Raw genomic sequence first — 27,279 nt, 5'->3', positions numbered from 1 at the left:
ATGTTAGATCCCACTGAATTTCATTGTATGAAGAGAGAGAGAAAAAAAAGAGAAATTTAGCAAATCATCTTTTTTGTGTGAATGAAAGTTTTACAGGTTTGGAACAACATGAGGATGAGTAAATTATGCACTGTAAAAAATTAAAAGTTGAGAAAACTTAAAAGTTTAAGGCAACCAGCTTCAGCAGATTTTTGAGTTTTCTCAACTTGTTTTTGTAGGAGATTTTTGAGTTTTCTAAACTTGTTGATTTCCCTTTATACAACAAAAAGTTTTAAAGCTGGTTGCCTTAAAGTTTTAAGTTTTCTCAACTTTTGATTCCATAAAAACAGACAATCTTCAATAGTCATTTTTTGATTTGGCCATAAATGAAACATTCTTAAAGTCAGTATAAAACATGCAAACAGTTTGCATCCATCTGCAAACCCAGCACCCCAGAATCAAACCAAGCTTCCCATTCCCTTCGAGGGAAAGGGAACATAATCTTATCTAAAATAGACAGGTTAAAAATAGCTCCAGAACGAAACAGGACGCCCATCTCTACCCCTGGATGAGTGACCAGAACACCCATCACTAGGGGCAAACGGCTCGGAGAGGTGACCAACTAAGTTTCTCCATCCAGTCTGGGACTTCAACAGACTGGTCCCTCTGCCTTTACACTGTGTAAACATTCACAGTTGGGCATGTTTGTCAAAGGAAGTCTACTAGGGAACCCCAGAGAGTTCATTTTAATGAATCTATATTAAATCGAGGCTAATCAAGATGTACCAACCATCTATTAAAACATTTCCAAGGCTGCGTCTCGATATTAAAATAGACCAAAACAAAAGTACAAAATGAATCCATCCACTCAATAGGGCTGTTGAGACTTTATATTATACACTTCAGAGTGATTGAATACAAAGTGGAGTAAAAGCTGATGGCCCTTTCTATCACTATCAGCACGGCAGCTCTGATGTTCACAATGGGTTTTCTCTATTCAACTCTGGCGACTCCCTGCTGAGGACAGAGGAGATTACAGCCCAGACCACTGGTTGACTGTTCACTAGAACATGCCTTTGAATTTTCAATGGTCTTCTTGCTTTACGCGTCTGAACAAACACATCTCCACCCTACATCAGCCTGCATTGTGAGAGGAGCAGCTATTAGAAAAATGAGAAAAGGAGGATTTGTTTTTTAACCTTGCCTCTCCGCGTGGGGAAAACAGTAGACAATGAAAAAAATCTTAAAAGATAATATATTGTTATTATTAAAGGCAAAAACAAGCACAAGTTGATGCTTATATAAAGTAATGCAGAAACAAAAAAGTTAAATATTTGCATAAGGTGATGAAACAACACATTCCCATGTTGATTCAGAGTACATTTACAATGGTTTAATCTTTTAAGATCACTTTGTTATTGCACACAAGACAGCAACTTATCTTTGATTGGCAATGTTTCTCAGAACTATATTATTATGATGACGACGGGCAAAATTAATTTCAAACAAAACCTCTAAAATCAGAAGTTTTCCCCTTTTACAAAAAATACATTATATACTGCTTATTAGATCATTTGTGAGGAATGTAATTTAATTCTATGTTTTATATAGGCTGTGCTCTCTTCGGACCCCTGGAGTACCTTCTGGGACCCCTGGTTGTGCATAATTATACACCATACAGAAGATCAGCATAAACCACGGCATAATAGCTCAGCAATATCCTCAGATTACCAACTAAAGAAAAAAGGCCTTTATTTAACTCTAAAAAGTTTATACAGTACTTAACACCACTTTCAGGTAGTAATATGCAACTTTTAAGGGAAGATAAGGTACAAAGTTGTCCCTTTAAGGTTAGTCACCCCATTGCATTTTAGTGCATGATATAAAAGTTACTGTACAAAACCACCATGATGTAGTTAAAAGTCAGCGGGCTGCGAGATACTGCCACTGCAGGCCTCCTGGAGCCCAGTGTTGAATTTGGTAATGGAATGTGAACTGCTCATCCGGATCTCTGCACATTCTGACTCCAAAGAGACGCGAGAACGAACAGAGGATGATGGGAGGAGCACACTAACACCCGCACGAACAATATGATGCATCCGAGTAAATTAATCATCCCAAACTGAGGTGGTTGCAATTGTGTCGTCGATGTGGCTGCTCGGTTCCGACTTTTCTTGTAGGACTATTCGGCGTTCATCTCGTGCAGCAAACCCAACCCAAAGATAGTCACGACGACAGCGAACTTCCTCCTTTAAAACTTTTGACATTCCCAAACATTAAGTTTGCAAAGTGTGACTGACGAAAGAAGGGTGGTTTGGTGAACAATAATAACTTGTCGAAGGTGAGGAAAAGTCGAAAGCAGTAATAAAACGTAAATACAACATGTCCCGACAAGGTCACACTATAAAGGGAAGCGCGTCCAACCCCCCACGCGTTAGCCTCGATCAAAGTTCAGATGTGGATGCTTCTTCGGTTCGCTATAAAATAACAATATATGAGCTAAACTTCTTTTTGTCAAATGGGAGATAAAGCCACATTAGTGCCACTGAATGTGTGGTTATTTAAAGTGCTAAAGTTAACTCAGGTATGAATACATGTGCGCGGCTTAGACGCGAGTGAATTCCTGTAGTCAGGCGTTCAATCTTTGGATGCGAGAATGAAACGAGGAAGCACAAACCCCGGCCGAGGAAAACATGATCGGACATCATCTCAACATCTTCGGCCTCCCAAGTTTAAAAACTTTCAACAAAGTATCCATCCACCAAAGTTTGCAATCGGCAGGATGGAGAACGTAAACAACAACAACAACAAGTAGAAAAGTGCTCAATACTTACGCTTGACTTTGTCGGGGTTGGGCTGATTGCGCTGAGACATGGTGATGGTGAAAAGAGATGATGGACTTCGAAAAAAAACAAAAAAAAACTGCAAACTTGTTCCGGAGAGCGATCAAAATGGCGTATTTGAGGATGTGCAAAGTTCGCCAACTGGATACTTCACATCGCCCACTGTGTTAGCTCCCTAAAGGAATGATGGCCATCGACACTTCCGACGAATGAGGGTCAGAAAAGTCACTTTTTCCTCAAAGTGTGTTCCTGAGCGCTGCTCAGTGAACGTGATAAGTAGACGCATCACGTGTTGCTCTAGTCTCCAAGGGGACGTGTGTTACTGAGGCTGCCGCTGGAGTTCAGCTGTGAGCATCTCTACGGGAGGGGTGCACAACTTCACTCCCTCAGCCTCATCCCATTGATTATTCACGATAGATAGAGTGATCAGATAGATTTGATGTAGCAACAAGTGTCTACAACAACAACAAAAACCTTTTAAAGCATTTTGTAGACATACAAACAAACACATTTTGTGATGATGCATATTTATAAATATATAAAATATTTTTAAATTGTATAAAAGTTGCTGTTTTATGTTGCGTAGACAATATAAACTCGTAGACTATATAAAATATAAATAATAGAAAAATGTAATAGTGATGGGATAGCCTACTGATGATGCAACACACGTGGCGGTTTGGCGCCTTCTTGCTTTCACAACAAACACCTGGTCCTCATGCTATAATGGGGCATTCGGCATCTCAAAAATATTGTAGAAGGGCGTTTAATAGTCTCAAAGAGAAACGAGGAGTTAAATGTCAAGACGAAGACGAAGTAATTGGACGTAACTCCCGCATTTCTGTGAATTTCGACAACAGCCCTGTGCAAATCGTGCCTCTATGAATGTAACTCAGTGTGTAAAGATCCTAAGTATGAAGTCCTTTGGAGCTCTTTGGCATAGTTCATATTTTGGTTAATGGTTTTTGTGCAAATATTACGTGTCTACAGTTAAGTGACACAACATGACAACCTTGAAGATGCATTTGGTTACATACAGGCCTATACATTTTGACACACTCAAATCCATGTCTTAACTGAGATAAGATTAGGCTGTTTTTCCCCCCACCATCATGCAGCATATTTTGCTAAATTTGAGTGAAAACGACTTGCTTTAACAGTCAAGAAGTAAATAAATAAATAATTATGTGAGAGATGATACTTCCATTCTTTGGTGAGAACTTTAAACTTTTCAAAACCTTTACCTTCAGTCATTATCACTTGAAATTTGTATAGGCTAGTTAACTCATATAGACTAGGGCATTTTACTCTTGTATAGATGTGTCTCAAAAAACTGTTAACTAGTTACATTAACTTTGTGGTTTAAATAGCTTTTACTGTGATAAGTCTTACACCTGAGAGGTGTCACGGATGCAGCATTGGGTCTGTGAGTTTGTGGTTGTGCTGCCACTAGAGAGCAGTCTCTGCATCACCTTATGTAATCACTAAGCAATGTTTCTGACCCACAGTGACCTGGATAATTGCCTCTGGCCTACAAATTGTTCTCCATCCTGCACAAAGTTCCATGTTTCTTTGTATTAGCATGATTCATTTTTTCTTTACTTTTCCTTTTTTATTTTTTATTTTCTCTATTGTTTCTTTTAGAGAATTTTGTTTAGTTAAATGTAAAGCTTTTGGGTTAAATAGATGGAATCTACAAATTTACGATTTCTAAATTAAAAACTGAGAAAGTGACAAGATTGAACACAATGCGATAATCAAAATAATGTTGCAGTTCAAGTTGATACAGCTATCAGGTACAGCTAATTTCTGTGTTGTAATGAGTGTGAGCGTGTGTTTATTCATGTATGGATGTTACTATTATTTGAAATACCTGTGTATGAGCATGTGTTGAGGAAACACATTCTTCCAGTAGATTTACAGAGATGGTCCTCACTGCAGAACACAAGATCCAGGGGGCGTGGTTGGATCTAGATCCAACTCCTCCCACCTTACATATACCTAAACCTACCTGTCTCCACCCCCTGATCCCTAAACCCACCCATCCCCACCCCTAAACCTACCATCTCCACCCCTAGATGTGGATCCAACCCCAGCCCCTGGATCTTTGTTCTTCAGTGAGGGGCTACTGAATTTACACACAATAAGCCTTACCAATTTGACAACAGTGCCATCTGATGGTAAATTGTATTTAGCCTACTGCTTATCAGTGGTCTCGGAGCAATCTAAACTTTGTACTCCAACCTGCTATTGTATTCAGAGTTTATTCCATTCTAGAGGGCTTTTTTGGTTCTAATACTACAGGTATACAGGTAGTCTTCTGTATAATAGTTTATTGTATAGTGTATTAATGTGGAGGCAGGAAAGTAGGGATAAGAGAAGGGACATGGGATTGGGACTTGACCTGTTCAGATTCAAACTGGATCCCCTTGAGCCAACTGTTCTTGCAGTATGTGTCATGAGCAAAAATAGTAGATATTTAAATATTATTAATAGTCAGAAATGTTTTATTTTATAAAAGGACTGAATGTTGATGTGGTTTTGTGTGTGTGTAATCTTGATTTTGGGAAAATGTATTATCCATAAGTGTGACTGTATGAAGACAAAACCATTGATGAATGGTAATGCTTTTTTTATTATTTATTTTGTAATTTCATTTTAATGTACCTTTCACATTTCATATACCTGAGAATCAGAATGAGCTTTATTGCCAGGTAAGTTTGCACATACGAGGAATTTGTTTTAGTGACAGTAGCTCCACAGTGCGACAGAATGACAGCGACTGGACAGGATACAGATAATAAAAAAAATAATGTACAAATATACAAAATGGACAATATACAAAATAGACAATTCAGTATGTACAGGTATGTTAGGTGCAAATTTGAAATGTAATAAGTATGTGTATTAAATAAAAAAAAAAGTATGATAGTGTTGTGTGTTTCATGTTTATTGTTAAGAGTTCAAGTGTTCATGAGATGGATTGCCTGAGGGAAGAAACTGTTCCTGTGTCTGGCTGTTCTGGTGCTCAGAGCTCTGTAGCGTCGACCAGACGGTAACAGTTCAAAGAGGGAGTGTGCTGGATGTGAGGGGTCCAGAGTGATTTTACCAGACCTTTTGCTCAGATGAGTACAGTTCTTGGAGACTGGGGAGGGTTGTACCAATGATTCGCTCAGCAGTCCGGACTACCCTCCGTAGTCTTCTGAGGTCAGATTTGGTAGCTGAGCTGAACCAGACAGTTAATTAAGTGCAGAGGATGGATTCAATGATGGCAGAGTAGAACTGTTTCAGCAAGTCCTGTGGCAGGTTGACCTTCCTCAGCTGGCGAAGGAAGTACAACCTTTGATGGGCCTTTTTCACAATAGAGTCAGTGTGAATGTCCTACTTTCAGGTCCTGAGAAATTGTGGTGCCCAGGAACCTGAATGACTCCACTGCAGTCACAGTGCTGTTCATGATGGTGAGTGGGGGGAGAGCAGGGGGGTTTCTCCTGAAGTCCACGATCATGTCCACTGTTTTGAGTGTGTTGAGCTCCAGGTTGTTAAGACTGCACCAGACAGCCAGTTCCTTAATCTCCTGTCTGTAAGCAGACTCGTCACCGTCCTGGATGAGGCCGATCAGTGTGATGTCATCTGCAAACTTCAGGAGCTTGACAGAGGGGTCTTTAGTTGTGCAGTCGTTGGTGTAGAGGGAGAAGAGCATTGGGGAGAGAATGCAGCCCTGAGGAGCTCCAGTGCTGATGGTGCGGGTGTTGGATGTGTATTTTCCCAGCCTCACTAGCTGCTGCCTGTCTGTCAGGAAGCTGTTGTTCCACTGACAGACAGAGGTGGGGACGGAGAGCTGAGTTATTTTGCCAGGAGGAGGTTTGTAATGATTTAGTCAAAAGATGTAGGTTAATTGATCTATTTTTAAGTCTCTGGAAAATAGTGATCTATGACATTGTATTATCTTGAACTTAAAAGGTTCCTGATTTGTGGACACATCGATGTTTGTAGATTTGTGAAGTAAAAAATATTTTTTATTTTGATAAAAAGATCAAATTTGACCCTTGGGATAAGATGGCCTCTCCAGAACTAGAAGGCATAGAAGGACCCAATTACTTATTGTAATAAACGGAGTTATTATTCAGTATTAGAAGTAAATTTCAGACACCTTGCTTTTCATTAAAACCCTTTAAGTTATCTAATTGAAATAATACATTTTGCATTTATAGTGTTGCTATTATGACATATGTCCAATTAAAATATGAACAATTAAATATATATAAAACTTATACCTAAATATGTTACAATTTAAAAGTATATGCACATTGTTTTTAAGGCGGGCTTCTTCCCCATCTTACCCTAATGTTGTTAATAATGATGTTTTTTTTTCAAATACTGATCGCTTGGGGGCGCTTAAGGCACGTTTGGTTCCTATTTCTGACAAAATCGCTGACCTCTGACTCTGGTACCCATTTATATGTCTGTATAACCGGTATAATATGTCTGCTAGTGCGACCTACAGTACGACAAGAGCGCTGAATAAAACATGGACATGTTTAGAACATGTGTGCGTAAGTACATTATAAATGTCTTAAATTCTGATTTGCTGTTTACACTTATTTAGATGATTTCGAGTCAACTGTGAGTGTGACTTTTTGTATTAGAAAAGCCTTAAGATTTCAAACGTTCTAAATATAAATGATAGCTTTTTTTCTAAACCTGAATACATTTGACAACGATTCTAATAAATATGCAGCACGAAATTAAAACATGTTATATTAAAACGTGAGGTTTTGTCAGTCAGGTGCACGCTGACGTCATCATGGCGCAAGAAAGTAAAGGAGGAGTGTGTGAGGCGAGAGTAGGTGACATCTCCAGTCCTCTACAGTGCACCTGATGTCAGGCAACTGGGAGAAATGCGTGACAGACAAATACAACTCGATACTTTTCACACTGGAATTGGGTGAGTCACTGAGTTAAGATATATGCAGAATATTGATTCTTGTTTTGTTGTAGGCCTAATAATGAGATTTAAAAAAAAAGCTGAAAATCTAATTTCAGACCTTGCTCTTAAATACATTGGGAAATATCTTTTTTTATTTATGTAGTCTTTAGCCTGTAAGGTCCACACATTTGGCCCAAAGAAGGTATCCAAATAGTGGATGAAGGCTTCCTGCGTGTTTGGTCTTTTCAATGTGCAAAGTTCTTCAATTTAAGTTAAACTCTAATCTGACTCCATTTTATTATGACCTCGTATTTAGCTTGAAATACAAATTGATTGCTTGTCTATTTCTCTGATATTTGTTTATTCTAGTTAACTCTTGACTTTATATTTACTCGTTTATTCGGTTGCTTGTGTTGCTAACAAGGATACAACGTAATCTACTAGAGTCAATAATTACAGAGTAAAACAGAATAAGGTCAAATGTAACAATTTATTATCAGTCAGGTAAATACTGTATGTGCTATGTCAATTACATAGCCAATTCAAAGAGATCAAATCATAACAATATGCATACCTGACTTTCTAGAAATAGCTACATAGTGTGAAGTATTGAGACACACCACACTACGGGCTTCCTGTTACAGAATCGCCCTGATCCTTTTGCAACATTTTCCTTAAGTACCTCAGACCAAGATAAACATCACCCAAACTGGAGACAGGAACTAACAATTGTAATTTGCAATTTAATCAAGTCGAGTTAACACCTTTTGGAACAGAAGGTAATTTGCATGAAAACCACTGGGAACTGACCCACCCTCTACAGTATGCAAAATATATCTGAACTCTTAGGATCTGTATTACCTTTTAGTTTACTTCTTATAAGAATGAGACCATTGTACCAGTCGCCCTGAGACAATTCAAATGATACCAAACATGACTGTAAATATCACTTGCATTAATGTAGAATATTACATTCTTCTATTGACCATTCTGAGTGAGCTGAGTGAGTGAAGGATGGGTGAGGGGAAGGAAGGGGATGAAAAGGAACTGATGCATATGAGAGAGAGGCATTTTCCCACATTTTCTCTCAGTGGGATGTGGAGACAGATGTCTGTATGCTAATGCACTGTGTGTGTGTTGTCCATCTCAGGAGTTCAAAGTGTCTGAGGTTCTGTAATTCTTACAAGCCTATTTATTGAATGTTCGAATGTTACTGTGAAGGTCACAGTTTAGTTAATTTGGGCTGTTTGGGTTATAAATTATAATTTGAGGATTATATGAAACACTCAAGCTTTTTGAAGTGGGAAAGGTTGTTCAAATGATTTTTTTATTCTGTTGTATTTCAGTTTCATTGGTACAGGCAGCGTGTGCTGGAGGAACATGTGAAAACATATTTAAAGTTTTCTCAGACTGCCTGCTCAGCCTTGGAGAAAACATGGTGAGCTATCCCCCAAGAGCTGGATGACAGCGAAAACCTACAGACCATCTGCTCGTAAGTACACGCTGTCTGCAATCATTTCTGGAAGAAGCTAAGCATTAAATATCTGGTGGTCTTTTTCATATTCACATATCCATGAGTTGAACTCATGCCATCCGTGACTCAGACTCACAATTCTGAAACATATTTCATTCGCAAGGACTAAAAATAGATTGTGCACTTTGTTTATCCTCATGCAGATATTGGAATGACTTCCACTCGTGTGCCTCCACCGCAATCGCAGATTGTCAAGAAGGAGCAACAGACCTCTGTGAAAAACTGAAACTGCAGTCCCGGAGCTTGAACTATCAGGGAAGCTTGTTTGAATTATGCTCCGGGGATAATGGAGTATCCAGAATTTTATTACCAATGGAATTGAAGATACTGCTGATGTGTTTCACCACACTGGTGGCTTGGCTTGCTTTTGAGTAATAAACCTGAAGATCTGACCTAAAACAAGTTACAGAATGGATCATATGCATCCCTGTCTCTCTTCAACTGACTCAGTACATGTTTTGATTCACATAATATGATGATTATGTTAAATATATGACTCGTTGGCTCTCCTTGACCTATGGAAGAATTCAGAAGTAACTCTCTTAAATGGCTTATGGCTTTTTTTTACCAAAATTTGAAAATGATTAAAATATTATATTATATGAAAACATGTTATTTTAAAACACATTTTTTTTCTTCTTGGACCATCATTGGGTAAAAACAGTGCATTCTGCAATGAGGACCAATAATTAGAATAATTATTATTATTATTTAAAGCACACTTAAAATACATATTGTCTGAAAAGCACATATTTAACATCACAGACGTTTTTCTTTGTAGACCAATCTGTCCAAACAAAATTAACTTAATAAACTGATTATTTTAATACAGTATAGGATAATGACATTTAGTTGTAAACGTATACTTATAAATTAAAAATGCATTTGGTCAAAGTTTAGAAAAGTGTCTTATCTTTTGTTGAAACTAAAGCAAATGAAGTATGAATCAAATGTTTGAATAAAGACCAGGGCCCGTATTCATGAAGAATTTTAATGCAAAAAGTAGCTCCTAGTGACAAAATTCTAAGAAAATTCTTAGAAATGTGGGCGTTTACTCTTAAAATTAAAGAAAAAAATCCTAGTAAAGAAAAAAGTAATTCAGAAAGCATCTTAACCCTTAAAAGAGGTCTTAAGGTCAAACATGTTAGGAGTACGGACGAGGACTTTTAAGAGGCTTAAGAGTTTCTTTAACAGCGTAGAAAATGGACGAAAATGAAGAGGGAGAAGAAATGTGTTGCACACAATGCATGACAGTGAGTTAATAAGACACTACACATTAGTTCGTGCAGGGATCATGTTTGTGACTGATCTTATTAAAGACATGCTAACATCTCAGACACCGCGCAGAATTGCCATAGCGCCAGAAATCACTACATTAAAATATTTGGCAACTGGAAAAATGCTTATATGTCTCTGTTCATTTCCTATAAAACACAGTAAATATGCAGGGCCGGCGCCAAGGCGCCCAAACGAGTTACTGTGTGATCCCCCCACCCCCACCCCCCCACTTTCCGTCCTCTCCCCTCCTTGCTGAACGCGATCGATTTTGAAAGCGGAAGTACCGATAAAACAGCGCACATAATGCGATTGCACGCTTTAGCGAGCGTCAGCAACTGCACGAGATCACAGATTGCAGCCCCCCCACGCACCCGACACACACACACACACACACACAACGTGATTTGTGCCCCCCCCTAGAAATTGAAATGCCCCCCGATGGAGGTGCCCTGGCGCCGGCTCTGTAAGTATGACTGCATGGTAAATAAAAAATAAAGAATATATATACATATATAATGTGTGTGTGTGTGAGAGAAAGAGCGAGAGGAAAAATTCCGCCTGTAATTTCAAAGTGAAGGCTTATAATATACCCTACACTTAAAAGCACTCTTTTATTTCCTTCTTGACAACCAACCAATCACAGTCTTCAAAAGATTGTGTCATACATAGCAACGGGGTCAACCCCGCCTCCTCACTAAGATGAAAGTTTTTGTCTTTTCCTTACTCAGAGTTGCTCTCAGATCGGTCCCGAATCGCTCTTAAGCTAAGACTCCTACGTAAAAGTTTTTAAGCTAAATTAAGAGTTTTCTGAGAGGATTCTTAGAATCTTTATGAATACGGGCCCTGATTTTTAAATTTTATTATAAATGTTTTTGTTTGTTTTTTTGCTTGTTTGACTTCTCCATACAGTGCAGCACAAATGATTTGTTGTATTTTGAGATTCTTGAGCATCTAAATAGTTTCAATGGGTTCAAGCTCTTTCACCCCCCTCCCAGTACATTGAGTTGCTTTAAACTGCTAAATGCAAGTAATTCCATAATTTTTTCTATGAAGAGTTGCATGCTCATTTAAAGTTATGAAGCCCCCAGCGTTTTTTCCTCTTTAATGATAGCGAAAAATAAAACAAAAATGGAACATCAATCCCAGATGCTCTTTTTATTGTGAATATGAGCTCTTGAAATAGCACCACGGCCACGACCTTGTTATTAACACGTGCTGTGCTGAAGGTCCTAAGCATTCCCTGAAGGGATTGTGCATTCATCTGTCTTTTTGTTTGCTACATAATCTGATGTGAACAAAATAAAAGCAAATCTAATTCAGTCACCTTGAGAGAAGAATATACTGTAAGTGGGATCTGTGAGTGGAAAAAGAAACAAGATTTGCTTTATTCAATCAACATAGATGGCATCACATACAAGCAAATTAATTGTATATGCACTATCCAGAGCAGAAATTATAAGTGACTCATAAGTTTTTAATAATTCAGACTTAAGACAGCATCCAGAATGCAATAAACCACTCAGTTTGACATGATCGCTTAGCATGTTTTGGCAGCATAACTAGATTTCACTAGAGATTTGCAGGACAACATTGCAGGTGAACATTATAAGCTTGTATGTGTTTTACAAGAAAATACTATTTAAGTTTTACTTCAATATTTCATGTTTAATTCCATGTATTCCTTGCCATTCTTTGTATTTGTTTGTAGAATTTACAAGCAATTTCTGAGTAAAAATTGTTTCTAATTGCTAATTGTATTTTGGCTCTTTGGTGTAAATATTGAGTAAACATACTGAACCATATTCCCATGCTTTAAATATAGTTTTTTTTTTAAACTTCACCTTTGAAAAACCAGTTGATAATAGTTAATAAGACTAGATGTTTCATTGTAAATGTCATAAACGTTTAGTATAAGTCATGCAAATGCCTGAATATCATTATGTGAAATATTTAAGGCGTTGTCAGAGCAGATGATGGCATTTGGTATCTGAGGAGAGTCAGAATGTGCTCTTTTCAAACACCTGCTGTCTAGAGCAATAATATTATGTGCACCATCTTACTGGGAAAATATCAAATCTATGTACCTGTGAAGACTATAATTACCAGTGTAGATGTACAGTCCGTCAAACAGGTCTACTTATATGAATCAAGACTATATGCATACAGAATCATGTCTTCATTCTTCTGTGCATCTTAAGTTTATCAGAACCAGTTTCTTTATATGCAAAATACTGAATCACTGTCATGTAGGAAGCCATTGTACTGTCATATCTTCCGTTCTGTGGGCTCCAAACAGAAAGAGTACAGGCTTTTTCTGGTTGTTAATAATGCAGGAAGTTGTGTGAGTAAATGGGGCAGGCGGTAGAGATCCTATATGTGGACCCTGTGGAAATGGAAGCAGCAGAGCAGAGGATGAATAATAAACACAGGTGACATGTTTGAATGCAGATAGTCAAGGATGAGAGACGGAGACTTTCAATGGTTCAGCTCAATGCTCATGAAGATGTTAACATTTGTAATGAATTTAATTTTGTTTGGTAGCTGTGGGGAATACTTCAGGAAGCTGAGGCTACTCAGGTTCTCCGGCTGGCTTTTCATCTAAATGACAGAGTATGGAGCATAAGTGCTAAAGTAATTTTGCAAATAAATAAAGCATTAATTCTGGAGATGGTGGTGTTTAATACCCTTATTGTGCACTACTAACTACAAAACAAACAAACACACATTAATTCTGGATATTGCAGTGTTTAATTCCCTTTTTGTGCACTATTAATTACAAAACATGCATTTTGGAAATGATAGTGATTTATTTCCTTATTGTACATTATTAATTATAAAACAATCAAACAAGCATGAATTCTGGAGATGGTAGTGTTTAATTCCTTTATTGTGCACTATTAATTACAAAACAACAAACAAACATGCATTTTGGAGATGGTAGTGGTTAATTCTTTGATTGCCAGATATATTTGCTAGTTAAATAAAAGTAAAAGATACAGTACATACATTAGACCCGATTGTTTCTGAATTGAGTCTCTGTTATGTTTTTTCACATAGCTTTCATTTAGCAAAAAGTGAACGTCCTGTTTGATGATGATGATCAGGTCATTGAAAGAGGCCCCATATGCCAACAGTCAGCCATGATGTGGCCCCAGGGATCTTCTGCTGTCTCCCCAGGCACAACACTACAGTGGACATGAATTTCTCCTGATGTGATGTTAACTGCCCTATATAGCGTTCATAAAAGGTAGCATTGAAAAATGATAGGCTAAGTGCACCTCCAGTGAATTGCATTTCCATTTTAATATACAATCGGAAGAATGAAACACTGCAATGGGTTATTAATCTGCAGAAATATCCTGAAATGTACAAGTACTAAAATGGCATTTGCCTCTTTATTGTAAGAATGCAGTGTGTTACATTCCACGGCCATCTGCTAAATGGCTCCTTACACTAGATGGCGATGAATCAGACTCAACACGAGAAGAACTACTACACTGAAATCAACATGGCGTCGTGCAGCAGGGCTCAAGTGATCTCTCTCTACAGGATGCTTATGAAAGAGAGTAAAAAATTCCCCTCATATAATTACAGGTACGCTTTTCATTATTATTCGCTGTGAAAAATATTCGGTATAAATTATAATTATATATATTCGTGCTTGTTGTCTTTGTCTAGTTGTGTATATATTACTATATAACTATTAGCCTAATTTAAATGATAAGCGCTTATATATGTGAACGACGCATGCCTTTTTAATTCGTTTTATATTTAAACCATTGTTTCCCATCTACTGGTTATTTGCTATAAAAATACTGTTTGTTTTCAGAACATACGCACTTCGCAGAGTGAAAGATGGCTTCAGGGAGAACCTTCATGTTGACCCCAAAACCCTGGATATGTTCATAAATCAAGCTAGAGAGAATCTGGCGGTCATCAAGAGACAGGCAAGCAATGCCAGCTTGGTTTAATATTCCAGCATGATTTTTATGGCCAACAAACTTGAATGGTCTGATCCAAATAGGAGAATGTAATAATAATTAGAGTTGCTAACATACTAATAATTAAAATCACGTGTTATTAATTTAATTAATGTCCTATATCTAAGACAGATCACTTATCCTTGTCTCACAGGTTTCCATTGGCCATCTGTATTCTGCCCAGAAGACCATTGTTGAAAAAGAGCCTCATTTATAAATGTCTTCAGCATCAAAATGTCCGGTTTGTTAATGACAAATCTGTTTATCCTGGGAGCTGCAACACTAGTCGACCGTCTTTGTAAAATTGTATATTAGAGTATACTGTAAATGTATATTTATGTTATATGTTTTAGCAAATAAATAAGATACTGTATAATGAATGGCTAGAATGTGAGAATCACTGTAAATGAAAAATTACACAAATATACAACACTTAAGTTCATTTTGCAGATCTGTAAGACATATGGCAATATGTTACCTACAATATGGTAATATGACTTAATTAAAATGTGTTCAAATGATTGAGACAAATGATAATGCAAGTCAAGTTCACTTTATTGAACAAAATTTGTAAATAGTTGGATAGTAAATCCTTGGATTATCAAGTAGTTCTGTTCATCATTATTGTCCCAGTATTCCCCGTGATCAGTTTGACAAAACACTGCGAAATGCACTGATGAATTTTTGTCAAAACAGAATGGCATGTGCAAAATGAAGTCAAACTTTTCCCACTCTAGCCCCTTTTCTTCATTCAGTCTTAATGTAGCTTGTATATCTGAACATGTCAGCCAGTTATTTAAAGTGTACCTGACCCCAACTTCTTGTGTTGCTCTGTATCACTCTTATTACACCCTTCACTTCAGAAGCGCTTATTGTGACACTCTCCAATGCGACTCCCAGACGGCGTGACTTTATATCAAACTCCAGCGAACTAACAGGCATTTCAAAGGCTGAAATCAGATGTTGAAGCTGCTGGTTTGAAGGATGATTCTGGAGTCCTGATGTTTCATTTGCATCATCAGAGATGTCAAAGTGTCTGACGTTTTTGCCAGGTTCAACCCCATCATGTCTGCAAACTGGACTGATGTTCCTTGTGTGAGGAAGATTCATGCTGGTATAGATCTACAGGCAGAGATTTGGCTCTTTGTCAGTTTTTGGTGAATAAGGTGATCATTCTTGTTCAGTTTGAGTTTCCTCTGACTGCTCCGTGTCCATGAGTATTCATCATATTGTCCTATTCAGATGTAATTGAGGAGCGGAAGGTCTTTTAAATAGAAGAATAGACATGCAGTCTTTGCGTATAAGAAAGATGCTTGACAAATACTATGTGCACATGAGTTGCGTCACAGCAACGTCACTTGTCTTTGCAAACAAATTAGTGATGTCTAATCAGCAAAAAAAAAAAAAAGAGACTTTTAAAAGCCAGAAAAAACAAAGCAAAGTTTCCATGCCAAAAGAGCTTGTTTGTGGAATTTAGAAAGCTTTATAGGAAGCTTAGAAGGAGAAAAATTACAGGTGAGCAAAAACTTAAGCCCTCCCACTTTTTTATAGATATTATGTGGGATAAAATACCAAATAGACTCTGGCGAATTGACACAACTCTTTACCCAATTCAATTTAAAAGTATTATTAACATCAAAAAAATTATTAACAGAAAAAAGCATTTCAAAACCTCCCTCAGCTTTTTTACCACATAAAACCTGTTTCTTCAGATGCTGATGTTTGTTTTTCCTAAAAAACTTAAACAATAAACTATTAATCTGTTTACAGGTATTCTCATGGACCAATAATGAAAAGGATGGATAAATGAAGCGAGCTAGACCTTCAGCTTTTATTAAAAGAACTCTACCAAGGAAAGATAAATCTCTTTGAAGCCAATTGTTAAATATTAATTTAGCTTTTTTAATGTTAGGGAGAAAATTCATATCTTGTCTAAGATATATTTTCTTAGAGATATGAATACCAAGATATTTCACACTATCTTTAATGGGTATATTATTTATAGAAATGTCATCAGATTCAAATAAACAAAGAATTTCACATTTAGGAATATTTAAATTTAGACCAGAAGCCTCCGAGAATGCATTAATTGTTTCAAGAGCCTTACCAACCTGATTTGTATTCTCTAAAAACAGGGTTGTATCATCCGCAAGTTGTGAAATTTTGATCTCACGGTCCATAGTATTTATAAATCCGAGTCCGCCGTGTGCAGGAACTGACGTCAAATGTTTGCGACAGAAGTTCGCAGCAGTTTTTTAACATTAAGCCACATAACCTAACCTGGGAGCTCAATCAGCTTGTTTCTTTTTGCTCGGTTGATGTCATAAAAATGTAAACATTGCGCACAGATATCAAAATGTCGCCAGAGCTGGAAAAATGCCCGAGAAGCCTGTTGGTGTGCGAGAAATCAAACTTCTTGAATGAAAAGTCTCGCCATGACATCCACGTGTCGAAGCACAACTTTAATTACAAAGTGAGTTTAATCAATAAACATTTGCTCAACGTCATCATTTTTCAACTGTGTTTAGATTGTATTCTGTCTCCGCAGATTTCAGTGCTGATACCTGAATGTGGGACCCTGCCTGCGGATATCAGCGGGGTCATCCACAGCTTCAGCCCTTATTATTTAGTGCGGGATCTGCCGGTCTATCAACTACTGGAAGAAACATTCCTCGAGGCGCTTGTAAAGAAGGGTAGGAGGAGAAATATGCTATTGTACATCTCTATCATATTTACAGTTTTTTTTTATATTAAATCAGATATTTAGATTTTTATCTTTTTACCCAGGAAACGTCTATGCCCTTTCTTACAACACCAACATTGATGAAGATAATGCGATTGCTCTTCTTTCCAGCGGTAAGCTAGATACTTCACGTTACATGGATAAATTGTCCGGTTGCATAAACAGCTTAGACTAGTCTTAAAAGTTAGTAATTTCATTATTTCTGCAGGATGAGTCATAATTTAAAAAAACGTAAATAGGACTAATTTGAATCTGAAAAGTAAGACTGATTATCACTTGGTTAACTGCTGGCTAATCAAACTATTTCTTAAGTCACAGTCTTAACATAGTGACTATGTTTATGCAGCTGGTCCTTATTTTAAACCCCCCATAAAATTAACTTTTTTTTTTTCTGCTAACTTATAATTGACAGAATTGCATGTTTTCAAGCTCTTTTACTACTTTTGATATATTGAATTAATGTGGCTAATTTATTATTTTAAATTAATCACAATATTTTGTAAGTCCAGAAGTTATGTTCTATATTCCAGAACTGTATGTTTTTCAATAAATTATTTAATTTTCATTTTGATTCAGTTTTTTCCCCCATTTTATTTTAAAGTTATTACATTAATATATTAATATGAACTTAATTGATAGTTGGTTTAATTTTAAATGCCAGCATCTGCTAAGAGTTAATTGTGACAAGCACATTAACATATAGACATGGACTAATAGACATTAAATAATCATTTTAAACTTTTTTTTTCAGGTCAGTTAATTTTGTCTCTAGATAAAGACACATATGAACAACTTGGCTTGGAGGGACGCCCATCTCTGTACAATCACAAAAAAGCCATGAGATTTGGTAAATCTCTTTATTCTCAGTAGCTTACATGAAATGAAGGTGTTTTATGTGAACAAACGTAACATTTTCTGTGAACATAAATACTAGTATTATAATAATCATAAAATGTCTTTGTTTTGCAGTCGTGACTCTGGATCTCACTGACAAAAGCTTGACCCCAGGCACCAAACGATACCAGCGGGTTCTCTCAAGTTTGAAGGACAGACTACCACTCAGATATGACTTCCTTTTGACAAAATACAACACAGGTTTGTCTTAAGTACTTCATCATCACCATCACTGATCTTAACAAACACAAAAAACTCACCTTATGCTGAGTTCACACTGCACGATTTTAGCCCTGATTTTCACTCGCCGACAGGTTTTGGGAAATCGCCGACAAATCGAAGGCAAATTGTCACCGATGCCCATGAAATATTTGGCATGCTAAATATCTGGAGCTGTCGTTGATTCAAAATCCTGCTGTGTGAAATGAGTTTTGACTGAAACATACATCGGCGATGACCTACAGCCAATGAGAGAGCAAGATACGGGGAGGACTTTTTAACACGTACAAACAACGTGGCAATATCACTACATTTTTGCATTAGAAATTAGAATATACAGAACGGTGCATGAAGAAATGTAAAAAAAAAAATATATATATATATACAAAATACAAAAATAAATTAAAATGGGGCCAGGGTTTTTTTTCCTGTAAATCATTCTTCTATAAAGGACAAAAGATTTATTGCATTTTTCTTTTTCATCACTTTTTTTGTTGACAAGCTCATTATAAAATGCACAAAACGTTGTTTTCACTTTCAAGTACTTAGATTTGTGTATATAAAATTTTCCCAGCAGAAGTAGGCGATGTTACAAAGTCATCTTTGTTATTGTTTGTTCGGGGAGGACTTATCATAGACCCCATATCAGTGTGATCTTGCGTTATTTCCTTATCACTTCTCGTGTGCGTTTGGTTGTGAAACGTAGTTTGCGGAGCAGACAGAGTTGTCGGCGATTCTTCCTATTGTGAAGTCATGCAGTGTGTAACCTGTCACCGATCCATTGTGCAATGTGAACACAGCAGCAACTGAATGCCACCCCAGATAGTCGTGCAGTGTGAAAACAACGATATCCGATGATTCTGAAAATCATGCAGTGTGAACTCGGCATTAGCCTTTTGTATTTCTGAATTTTTCAGGTTCAGATGAAGATCAGACTCTTATCAAGCTGTTGTCCCAGTACTCATACGAGGAGCACAAGCCTGCTTTTAGCCATCACACCCTGAAAAATATACCATGTCCCACACTTTACCCATCAGACATACAAGGAAAGACTCTGTCATGTGACCCACATCACCTCTTGGAGTGGCTTGGAGCGGTTAACCTGGACATCAGCTGGTAAGTGAGCTGAGGAATGGTTATAAACTGTTAAATTCACAAAAGCCAGTTGCTGTATCATGCAGCGCTCTTGTATGATTGTCATGTGCTAAATGGGTGAATTGGTTCCATATATTGTACAATTAGTACTTGAAGAGTACAAAGAGACAATAAAGGAATTCTGGGTGTGTTTGACAGTATTTCTCAATTTAACTGTGTATGTTTTCAGTGAAAATGCTGCTGACAGTTTCCTGTCGACATATGTGTGTCCAGAGCCCCAGAGCTCTGTCAGTCAGGCCTTGCTGTGCACCGTTACTGGTTTTATCTCACCTGAGAATGTGTTTGAGCTGCTGCAAGAACTCAGGTGAGAGCCCAACATTACTGTCACCTACTGTATCCCAACTTAATATGCAGAGACAACTAGAAATAAGTCATTTGTAGAATAATTTCCCCATAAACACTGTGGCACGATTGGTCAATGATTATTTTCACAGTTCTGTGTTGTAATTTTTGTGAAAAACAAGTGCTTTAAAATAAATTGTATTGACTGTGCACTTGTAGTGTACTTCAAATACTTCAAAACTATATTTAAAATTAATATTAATTAAATAAAAGGCAACTTAAGTGTACTTGGAGTAGACATTAAAAATGCACTGTTACACAAATTTTAATGTTGCGTTAACATACCAAAGCACATGTAAAGTAATTGATTCTAATTTTAACAGTAGTGTGTTATAGAAGATTCTATTTAAAATCAATATATTTTAAATGCACTAAATTGCAACTTTATCATTACTAATGTGTAATTACAGGTACATCTCAAAAAATTTGAATATCGTGAAAAAGGTCAATATTTTTTGTCACTCATTTCAGAAAGTGAAACCCATAAATTATATAGATTCATTACACAGAGTGAAATATTTTCATATTATTTCTTGAGATTTTGATGATTATGGCTTACAGATAATGAGAACCCAAAATTCAGTGTCTCAGAAAATTAGAATATTACATAAGATCAATAAAAAAAGGATATTTTAAACAGAAATGTCAGGCTTCTGAAAAGTATGTTAATTTCTATGCACTCAATACTTGGTTGGGCCTCCTTTTGCATGAATTACTGCATCAATTCGGCGTGGCATGGAGGTGATCAGTTTGTGGCACTGCTGAGGTGGTATGGAAGCCCAGGTTGCTTTGATAGCGGCCTTCAGGTCATCTGCATTGTTGGGTCTGGTGTCTCTCATCTTCCTCTTGACAATACCCCATAGATTCTCTATGGGGTTCAGGTCAGGCGAGTTTTCTGGCCAGTCAAACACAGTAACACCATGGTCATTGAACCAGCTTTTGGTACCTTTGGCAGTGTGGGCAGGTGCCAAGTCCTGCTCGAAAATGAAATCAGCATCTCCATGAAGCTTGTCAGCAGAAGGAAGCATGAAGTGCTCTAAAATTTCCTGGTAGATGGCTGCGTTGACTGTGGACTTCAGAAAACACAGTGGACCAACACCAGCAGATGACATGGCAGCCCAAATCATCACTGACTGTGGAAACTTCACACTGGACTTCAAGCAACATGGATTCTGTGCCTCTCCACTCTTCCTCCAGACTTTGGGACCTTGATTTCCAAATGAAATGCCAAATTTACTTTCATCTGAAAAGAGGACTTTGGACCACTGAGCAACAGTCCAGTTCTTTTTCTCCACAGCCCAGGTAAGACGCTTCTGACGTTGTCTCTGGTTCAGAAGTGGCTTGGTAGCCCTTTTCCTGAAGACGTCTGAGCGTGGTGACTCTTGATGCACTGACTCCAGCTTCAGTCCACTCCTTGTGAAGCTCTCCCAAGTGTTTGAATCAGCTTTGCTTGACAGTATTCTCAAGCTTGCGGTTCCTGTTGCTTGTGCACCTTTTCCTACCCAAATTCTTCCTTCCAGTCAACTTTGCATTTAATATGCTTTGATACAGCACTCTGTAAACCACCGCACCTTTCAGTAATGACCCTCTGTGACTTACCCTCTTTGTGGAGGGCGTCAATGTTCGTCTTCTGGATCATTGCCAAGTCAGCAGTCTTCCCCATTATTGTGGTTTCAAAGAACAAGAGATGCCTAGAATTTATACTGTAGGGATGGTCATTCATTGAAACTCAAATGTAAATATTGCAATGTTTTGAGATACTGATTTTTGACTTTCATGAGCTGTAAGCTCTAATCATCAAAATTAAAACAAAAAAACTTTTTACTTTACATGTAATGAATCTAAAATATATGAAAGTTTCACTTTTTGTTACAAGAAAAAAACATGATATACAAGAATATCATGAAAAAGTAAAAAACTTTTTCATGATATTCAAATTTTTTGAGATGTACCTGTAAATACAGGTTGACCCAGAAAAACTTTCTCTTTTCATCACAAGTACATTTAAATAATCTTTTATAGAAATGCACCATCTTGTCTTTTATTGTATTCACGTTGTTGAATGTTTAATTTGTGTCTGCAATGTAATGGCAGATGATGCTGATATGGCAATACATTTACATATAGATATTTCAATAGATCTGTCATAACAGTATATTTTAGTTTTTTAAATTCTTGTCAGTGTGTTCAGTCAGTACACTTTAACCAAATTTCGTAAAAGACAACAGAAGTAATAATGAGATTACAAAGATGTGCATTTCTGTCATGACAACTCGGAGGGATTGGCATGGTAATGCACATGACAATGTTAATGTTTTTGGTCTTGGCGGAATAGATCTGCTACGCTGCTGCAGAGCAAGTACCGAGACTTGCTACTGCCAATACATCCACAACATGCTGCTGTGTGTGAGCATTTAAGAAACACTGCTTCTGCACATATATGAAATAACCCCCATAGCATATACAGGTCCTTCTCAAAAAATTAGCATATTGTGATAAAGTTCATTATTTTCTGTAATGTACTGATAAACATTAGACTTTCATATATTTTAGATTCATTACAACACAACTGAAGTAGTTCAAGCCTTTTATTGTTTTAATATTGATGATTTTGGCATACAGCTCATGAAAACCCAAAATACCTATCTCAAAAAATTAGCATATCATGAAAAGGTTCTCTAAACGAGCTATTAACCTAATCATCTGAATCAACTAATTAACTCTAAACACCTGCAAAAGATTCCTGAGGCTTTTAAAAACTCCCAGCCTGGTTCATTACTCAAAACCGCAATCATGGGTAAGACTGCCGACCTGACTGCTGTCCAGAAGGCCATCATTGACACCCTCAAGCAAGAGGGTAAGACACAGAAAGAAATTTCTGAACGAATAGGCTTTTCCCAGAGTGCTGTATCAAGGCACCTCAGTGGGAAGTCTGTGGGAAGGAAAAAGTGTGGCAGAAAACGCAGCACAACGAGAAGAGGTGACCGGACCCTGAGAAAGATTGTGGAGAAGGACCGATTCCAGACCTTGGGGGACCTGCGGAAGCAGTGGACTGAGTCTGGAGTAGAAACATCCAGAGCCACCGTGTACAGGCGTGTGCAGGAAATGGGCTACAGGTGCCGCATTCCCCAGGTCAAGCCACTTTTGAACCAGAAACAGCGGCAGAAGCGCCTGACCTGGGCTACAGAGAAGCAGCACTGGACTGTTGCTCAGTGGTCCAAAGTACTTTTTTCGGATGAAAGCTAATTTTGCATGTCATTCGGAAATCAAGGTGCCAGAGTCTGGAGGAAGACTGGGGAGAGGGAAATGGCAAAATGCCTGAAGTCCAGTGTCAAGTACCCACAGTCAGTGATGCTGGTGTTGGTCCACTGTGTTTTATCAAGGGCAGGGTCAATGCAGCTAGCTATCAGGAGATTTTGGAGCACTTCATGCTTCCATCTGCTGAAAAGCTTTATGGAGATGATTTCATTTTTCAGCACGACCTGGCACCTGCTCACAGTGCCAAAACCAGTGGTAAATGGTTTACTGACCATGGTATTACTGTGCTCAATTGGCCTGCCAACTCTCCTGACCTGAACCCCATAGAGAATCTGTGGGATATTGTGAAGAGAAAGTTGAGAGACGCAAGACCCAACACTCTGGATGAGCTTAAGGCCGCTATCGAAGCATCCTGGGCCTTCATAACACCTCAGCAGTGCCACAGGCTGATTGCCTCCATGCCACGCCGCATTGAAGCAGTCATTTCTGCAAAAGGATTCCCGACCAAGTATTGAGTGCATAAATGAACATAATGGCCATTCTTTTATTGGTCGGATGAAATATGCTAATTTTTTGAGATAGGAATTTTGGGTTTTCATGAGCTGTATGCCAAAATCATTAATATTAAAACAATAAAAGGCTTGAACTACTTCAGTTGTGTTGTAATGAATCTAAAATATATGAAAGTCTAATGTTTATCAGTACATTACAGAAAATAATGAACTTTATCACAATATGCTAATTTTTTGAGAAGGACCTGTATGATTATCCTGTAGCAGATCTATACAAGTGGAGCTGGGGAGGGTTTCTGAAGTGCGCTGCAAACTGCTATCACAAGCATTAGCCAAGTATTTGAATGTTGAGCAGCGAGCTCATTGGCTACTGATACAGGAGAGAACCAATCAGTTGTGACATGTGATGTCATTGTCATACTGAGTTAGATCGGACTGCGCCATCTGGAGTTTCATGCCAGAACTTTGTATATAAAGTCCTTCTTGAGTGGGTAAAAAAATAAAACCTTTAAAGTTCAGCTAATTGTATGTAACATTTTAAATTAGAGTACATTTAATTGCAACTAAGTGTCTGAAAACTGTGTATATATGTGTAATATTTAAGTATATTAAGTAATATTTCCATAATACATACTCTTTATAGAAGTATGGTATAGTGTACTTTTGAAACTTACAAGCAGAGTATTTCTCTCTCCTGAATCATCCAGGCAGTATTTCGATGAACCCAAGTTTACACCGTGGATTTCCCTCACTGTGCATGGATTTATGGATAGTCCTGTGTCGTGGGGAGCCACAGAACATGGATTCCTCAAAGGTGGTGAAAACTTCTACAATTTTGTTTGCTTCAAGAATCAGGACTACTGGTTACACATGGCTACCAGTGCTCAAGATGGCTGCCCACCCTAAAACAGTGGATATTTAACACGGAGGGACCTCACTTTTTTTTTTTATTAATGTGACTGTTATAATGTAAAATACAAACAGAAATATGAAATGTACACTGTTGTTTCAAGTTTTTTTTTATTAAATTATAACAGTAAGTAAAAAAAAAAAAAGTATAGAATATCAGTTTATTTGGATCAGTCATTTTCACAGCTGTTACATGTTCAGAAACCTAAAAATAATTTTTACAGATTGTACAATTTATAGCATTTAGGATATCGACTATAAGAAATGCGCCTTGTCATTTTATATATATATAAAATCAAATTTTGACCAGCATTTGAAACTAAAGGCAGATCACATATTATGTACAGCTATGCTGAAAGTCAGAAAATGCTAAAAGTAGATATACTTTTGTCAGTGAAGTGACTGGAACAAAGTTATTTTCCTCAGGTATAGAGTGTTTACATCAAACTACAACACCCTGTATACAGAATTCAAAAGACATCCATAACAGCGAGAGGGTTGAGCTCAAATATTCTCAAATTTACTAAATAAAAAGTCACGAGCAAATTTCAGATATTGCAAAGCTGCTTTAAGAAAATTAGGATGTGTTTCTGGTTTTGTCTTTCAGAGTTATTAATTGAATGTTAATCATCACCGATCAAAGTTTCATTGACAAGACATTATTAATGTCACAATGCACTTCATAATCAAATATAACCTGCCACATTGTTTTGGAAAAATCTTCAATTAAAATAACTGAACAAAAGCATTCAATAAGTATAATAAAAATAATCAAAACAATTCTATTTCCACAATCATAAATATAATTTCGTAAACAAGAATTCATTTTACAAAACCATTTGGGAAGGGAAAAACATACACAACCATGTGTTAATTAGTCCATGTTAAGGAACCACTTCAGCAAACTATGGTCAATAAATACTGAATACAATTCATAACATATATAAGTTACACATCTTATCGCCAGGGGCCAAGCTGATTATTTTTTTCCTGTAAAGTATTTGTCAAACAGACCAATTATAAGCAAAAGTTTGGAGCTGAATTAAGGAATAGTGCATAGATATCTGTACCAGAAACATGCTATAGCATGAGATTTTGAACAGGCCACTTTTTTGCTAAAAATCAAAATATGGATTTTGAGAGGTAGGACTTTAGCACTGGGGAAAAATATGTTTGCAAAGTCACGTTTTATGCAATTTTATGTGGACAGTCCCGCAACTCCATCCCCACCCATGTTATAAAAAATTGTAAAGAAAGAAATCCATTCCATTTAATAACAGTGCATATTAGCTAGTCACTACAGATATTTGGGGTGAATTTCAGTAAGATTTTCCCTTTGAGACGGTTGTTTATCTTCGGAGCTCTTCTGATGATACAGCAGTCCAGTCTGTTTGAACCAGCAGAAAAAAAGGATGCAGATTTAAAATACCAGCATCCTTTATTGACTCGTGAGGAACATACCTCATTCAATTTCATAATGTCATAAGTTATTAAATTAGACATATTGTGTCAACAACATTTACATAAATTATTTGGTGGTATGTTATTCAAAAGCAAACAGATTGTACAAATGAAACCAAGCAGAAAACTTAAAATTAAGCCAGCAAAACGTACAAAAGTTAACTTTGATACAAATAACTGTTAATTCCTATTAAGCCAGAGCCTTGCAAATCCACAAGTACTTAAGTATTCATTTTGATCACTTGATTCAATTAGTAGCTTTCAAGTCTGTATAACAGCATTGGTATCGTTTTTGTTGCCGTCAGTGTCTGGTTTTCTTGATATAACTATCTATTTATGAAAATGACTTCAAAGAGTTGGCCGATGTAAATGCCAGCAGGATTTGCTTGAATAGTCAAGATGAACTAGGCTTGAGATGATTTCTATTTGCTGAATAAAAAGTACCTTCTGAAGAAAAGCTTGCTAAAGACTTGATTCTAATTACAATCTGTTAGTGTAGCGATATCCAAAATGAGCAAAATTAAACTAATTCAAGTCTCACGCATCCCTTTCTTAAATTACACTGATATTATCCATCTTTTCTCAATCAGTCTGCATAGGTGGTGCTTCGAAAAGTAGCCCAAATCCGTATTACCTCTATGACAAAGCAATTCATTACTTGATACAACAGAAATTGAACAGAAAGATGGCCGGAATTGACATAAGGCATTTTGTCCTTCTGCGCAGTGCAAGATTTATCACAAACTTTGCATTAAAGTCATTATCAAGTGTAGCAGAATGAGACGCTGCTTTCTGCAGTCTGAAGAAAATGAAATACGTCCTGGACGAAGATGAAGTGCGGGTTTGACCACGCCTGTCTTCCACTGTTCCATGAAAGTCCTACTAAAAAATAACCACTGAAAACCTTGTTTAAATAACATCAGGCACTTGAGGATGGAGGTTTTGACACCCGTAGGACATTTAACTGACTTAGAATTCATCCATTTTCTTCTGGAGATATTTGAGTATGGAATCCATGCCCTGAGGAGAGCCCCAGACCCTCTTAAGTGCCTCACATTCCCTCTCGTTGGCCTGCTCCAGGGCGGCCCGGTTAATGTTCCTCACTAGTGCTTTGGACTCGCGCAGAACCTTCAGTGTTTCCGGCAGCATCAGCATGGCAAATAAAATGAGGGGAACAGAATAAGGAAGAAAAGGAAAAGAAGGCACATGACTTATGGATGTGGATGCATTGTGAATTTGTACAGA

At 37.3% G+C, this 27,279-nt stretch overlaps 4 protein-coding genes across 5 annotated transcripts in view; 2 read left to right on the top strand and 2 right to left on the bottom strand.

Moving 5' to 3' along the window:
• The window catches only part of LOC306881310 (ras-responsive element-binding protein 1-like), a 34,471-nt gene extending 31,335 nt beyond the window's left edge, over window positions 1–3,136 (bottom strand). Inside the window, exon 1 of the mRNA XM_079435339.1 lies at window positions 2,814–3,136. The gene's annotated coding sequence lies outside the window, so the exon portion shown is untranslated. The remainder of the gene's footprint in view (window positions 1–2,813) is intronic.
• Window positions 3,137–14,052: 10,916 nt separating this feature from the next.
• On the top strand, window positions 14,053–15,935 carry LOC306881039 (LYR motif-containing protein 4-like). The gene is made up of 3 exons (XM_079434922.1): window positions 14,053–14,155; window positions 14,391–14,508; window positions 14,696–15,935. The coding sequence occupies exons 1-3, from the start codon at window positions 14,070–14,072 to the stop codon at window positions 14,756–14,758; spliced, it is 267 nt and encodes an 88-aa protein (XP_079291048.1). The 5' UTR covers window positions 14,053–14,069; the 3' UTR covers window positions 14,759–15,935.
• Window positions 15,936–16,755: 820 nt separating this feature from the next.
• Window positions 16,756–24,889, top strand: LOC306881038 (ribonuclease P protein subunit p40-like). 2 transcript variants are annotated; one of them, XM_079434921.1, is made up of 8 exons: window positions 16,756–17,014; window positions 17,090–17,234; window positions 17,329–17,397; window positions 18,036–18,131; window positions 18,254–18,379; window positions 19,315–19,513; window positions 19,722–19,856; window positions 24,372–24,889. In XM_079434921.1, exons 1-8 carry the CDS (start codon window positions 16,898–16,900, stop codon window positions 24,568–24,570), a joined length of 1,086 nt encoding a protein of 361 aa, XP_079291047.1. In that variant the 5' UTR covers window positions 16,756–16,897; the 3' UTR covers window positions 24,571–24,889. The 2 variants fall into 2 exon arrangements, with proteins under 2 accessions (XP_079291047.1, XP_079291046.1); XM_079434920.1 differs by having other exon boundaries at window positions 16,787–17,234; window positions 24,372–24,706.
• The window catches only part of LOC306881035 (chromodomain Y-like protein), a 32,862-nt gene continuing 30,272 nt past the window's right edge, over window positions 24,690–27,279 (bottom strand). The window contains exon 7 of the mRNA XM_079434916.1: window positions 24,690–27,162. Within this exon, the coding sequence (XP_079291042.1) occupies window positions 27,004–27,162 (159 nt within the window). The 3' untranslated portion in view covers window positions 24,690–27,003. The remainder of the gene's footprint in view (window positions 27,163–27,279) is intronic.

The sequence above is a fragment of the Barbus barbus genome (assembly GCF_936440315.1).
Source record: "Barbus barbus genome assembly, chromosome: 15".
In the NCBI taxonomy this organism is placed as follows: Eukaryota; Metazoa; Chordata; class Actinopteri; order Cypriniformes; family Cyprinidae; genus Barbus; species Barbus barbus.
Note: the sequence above shows the minus strand (reverse complement) of the source record. Positions and strands in the feature narration are given on the sequence as shown.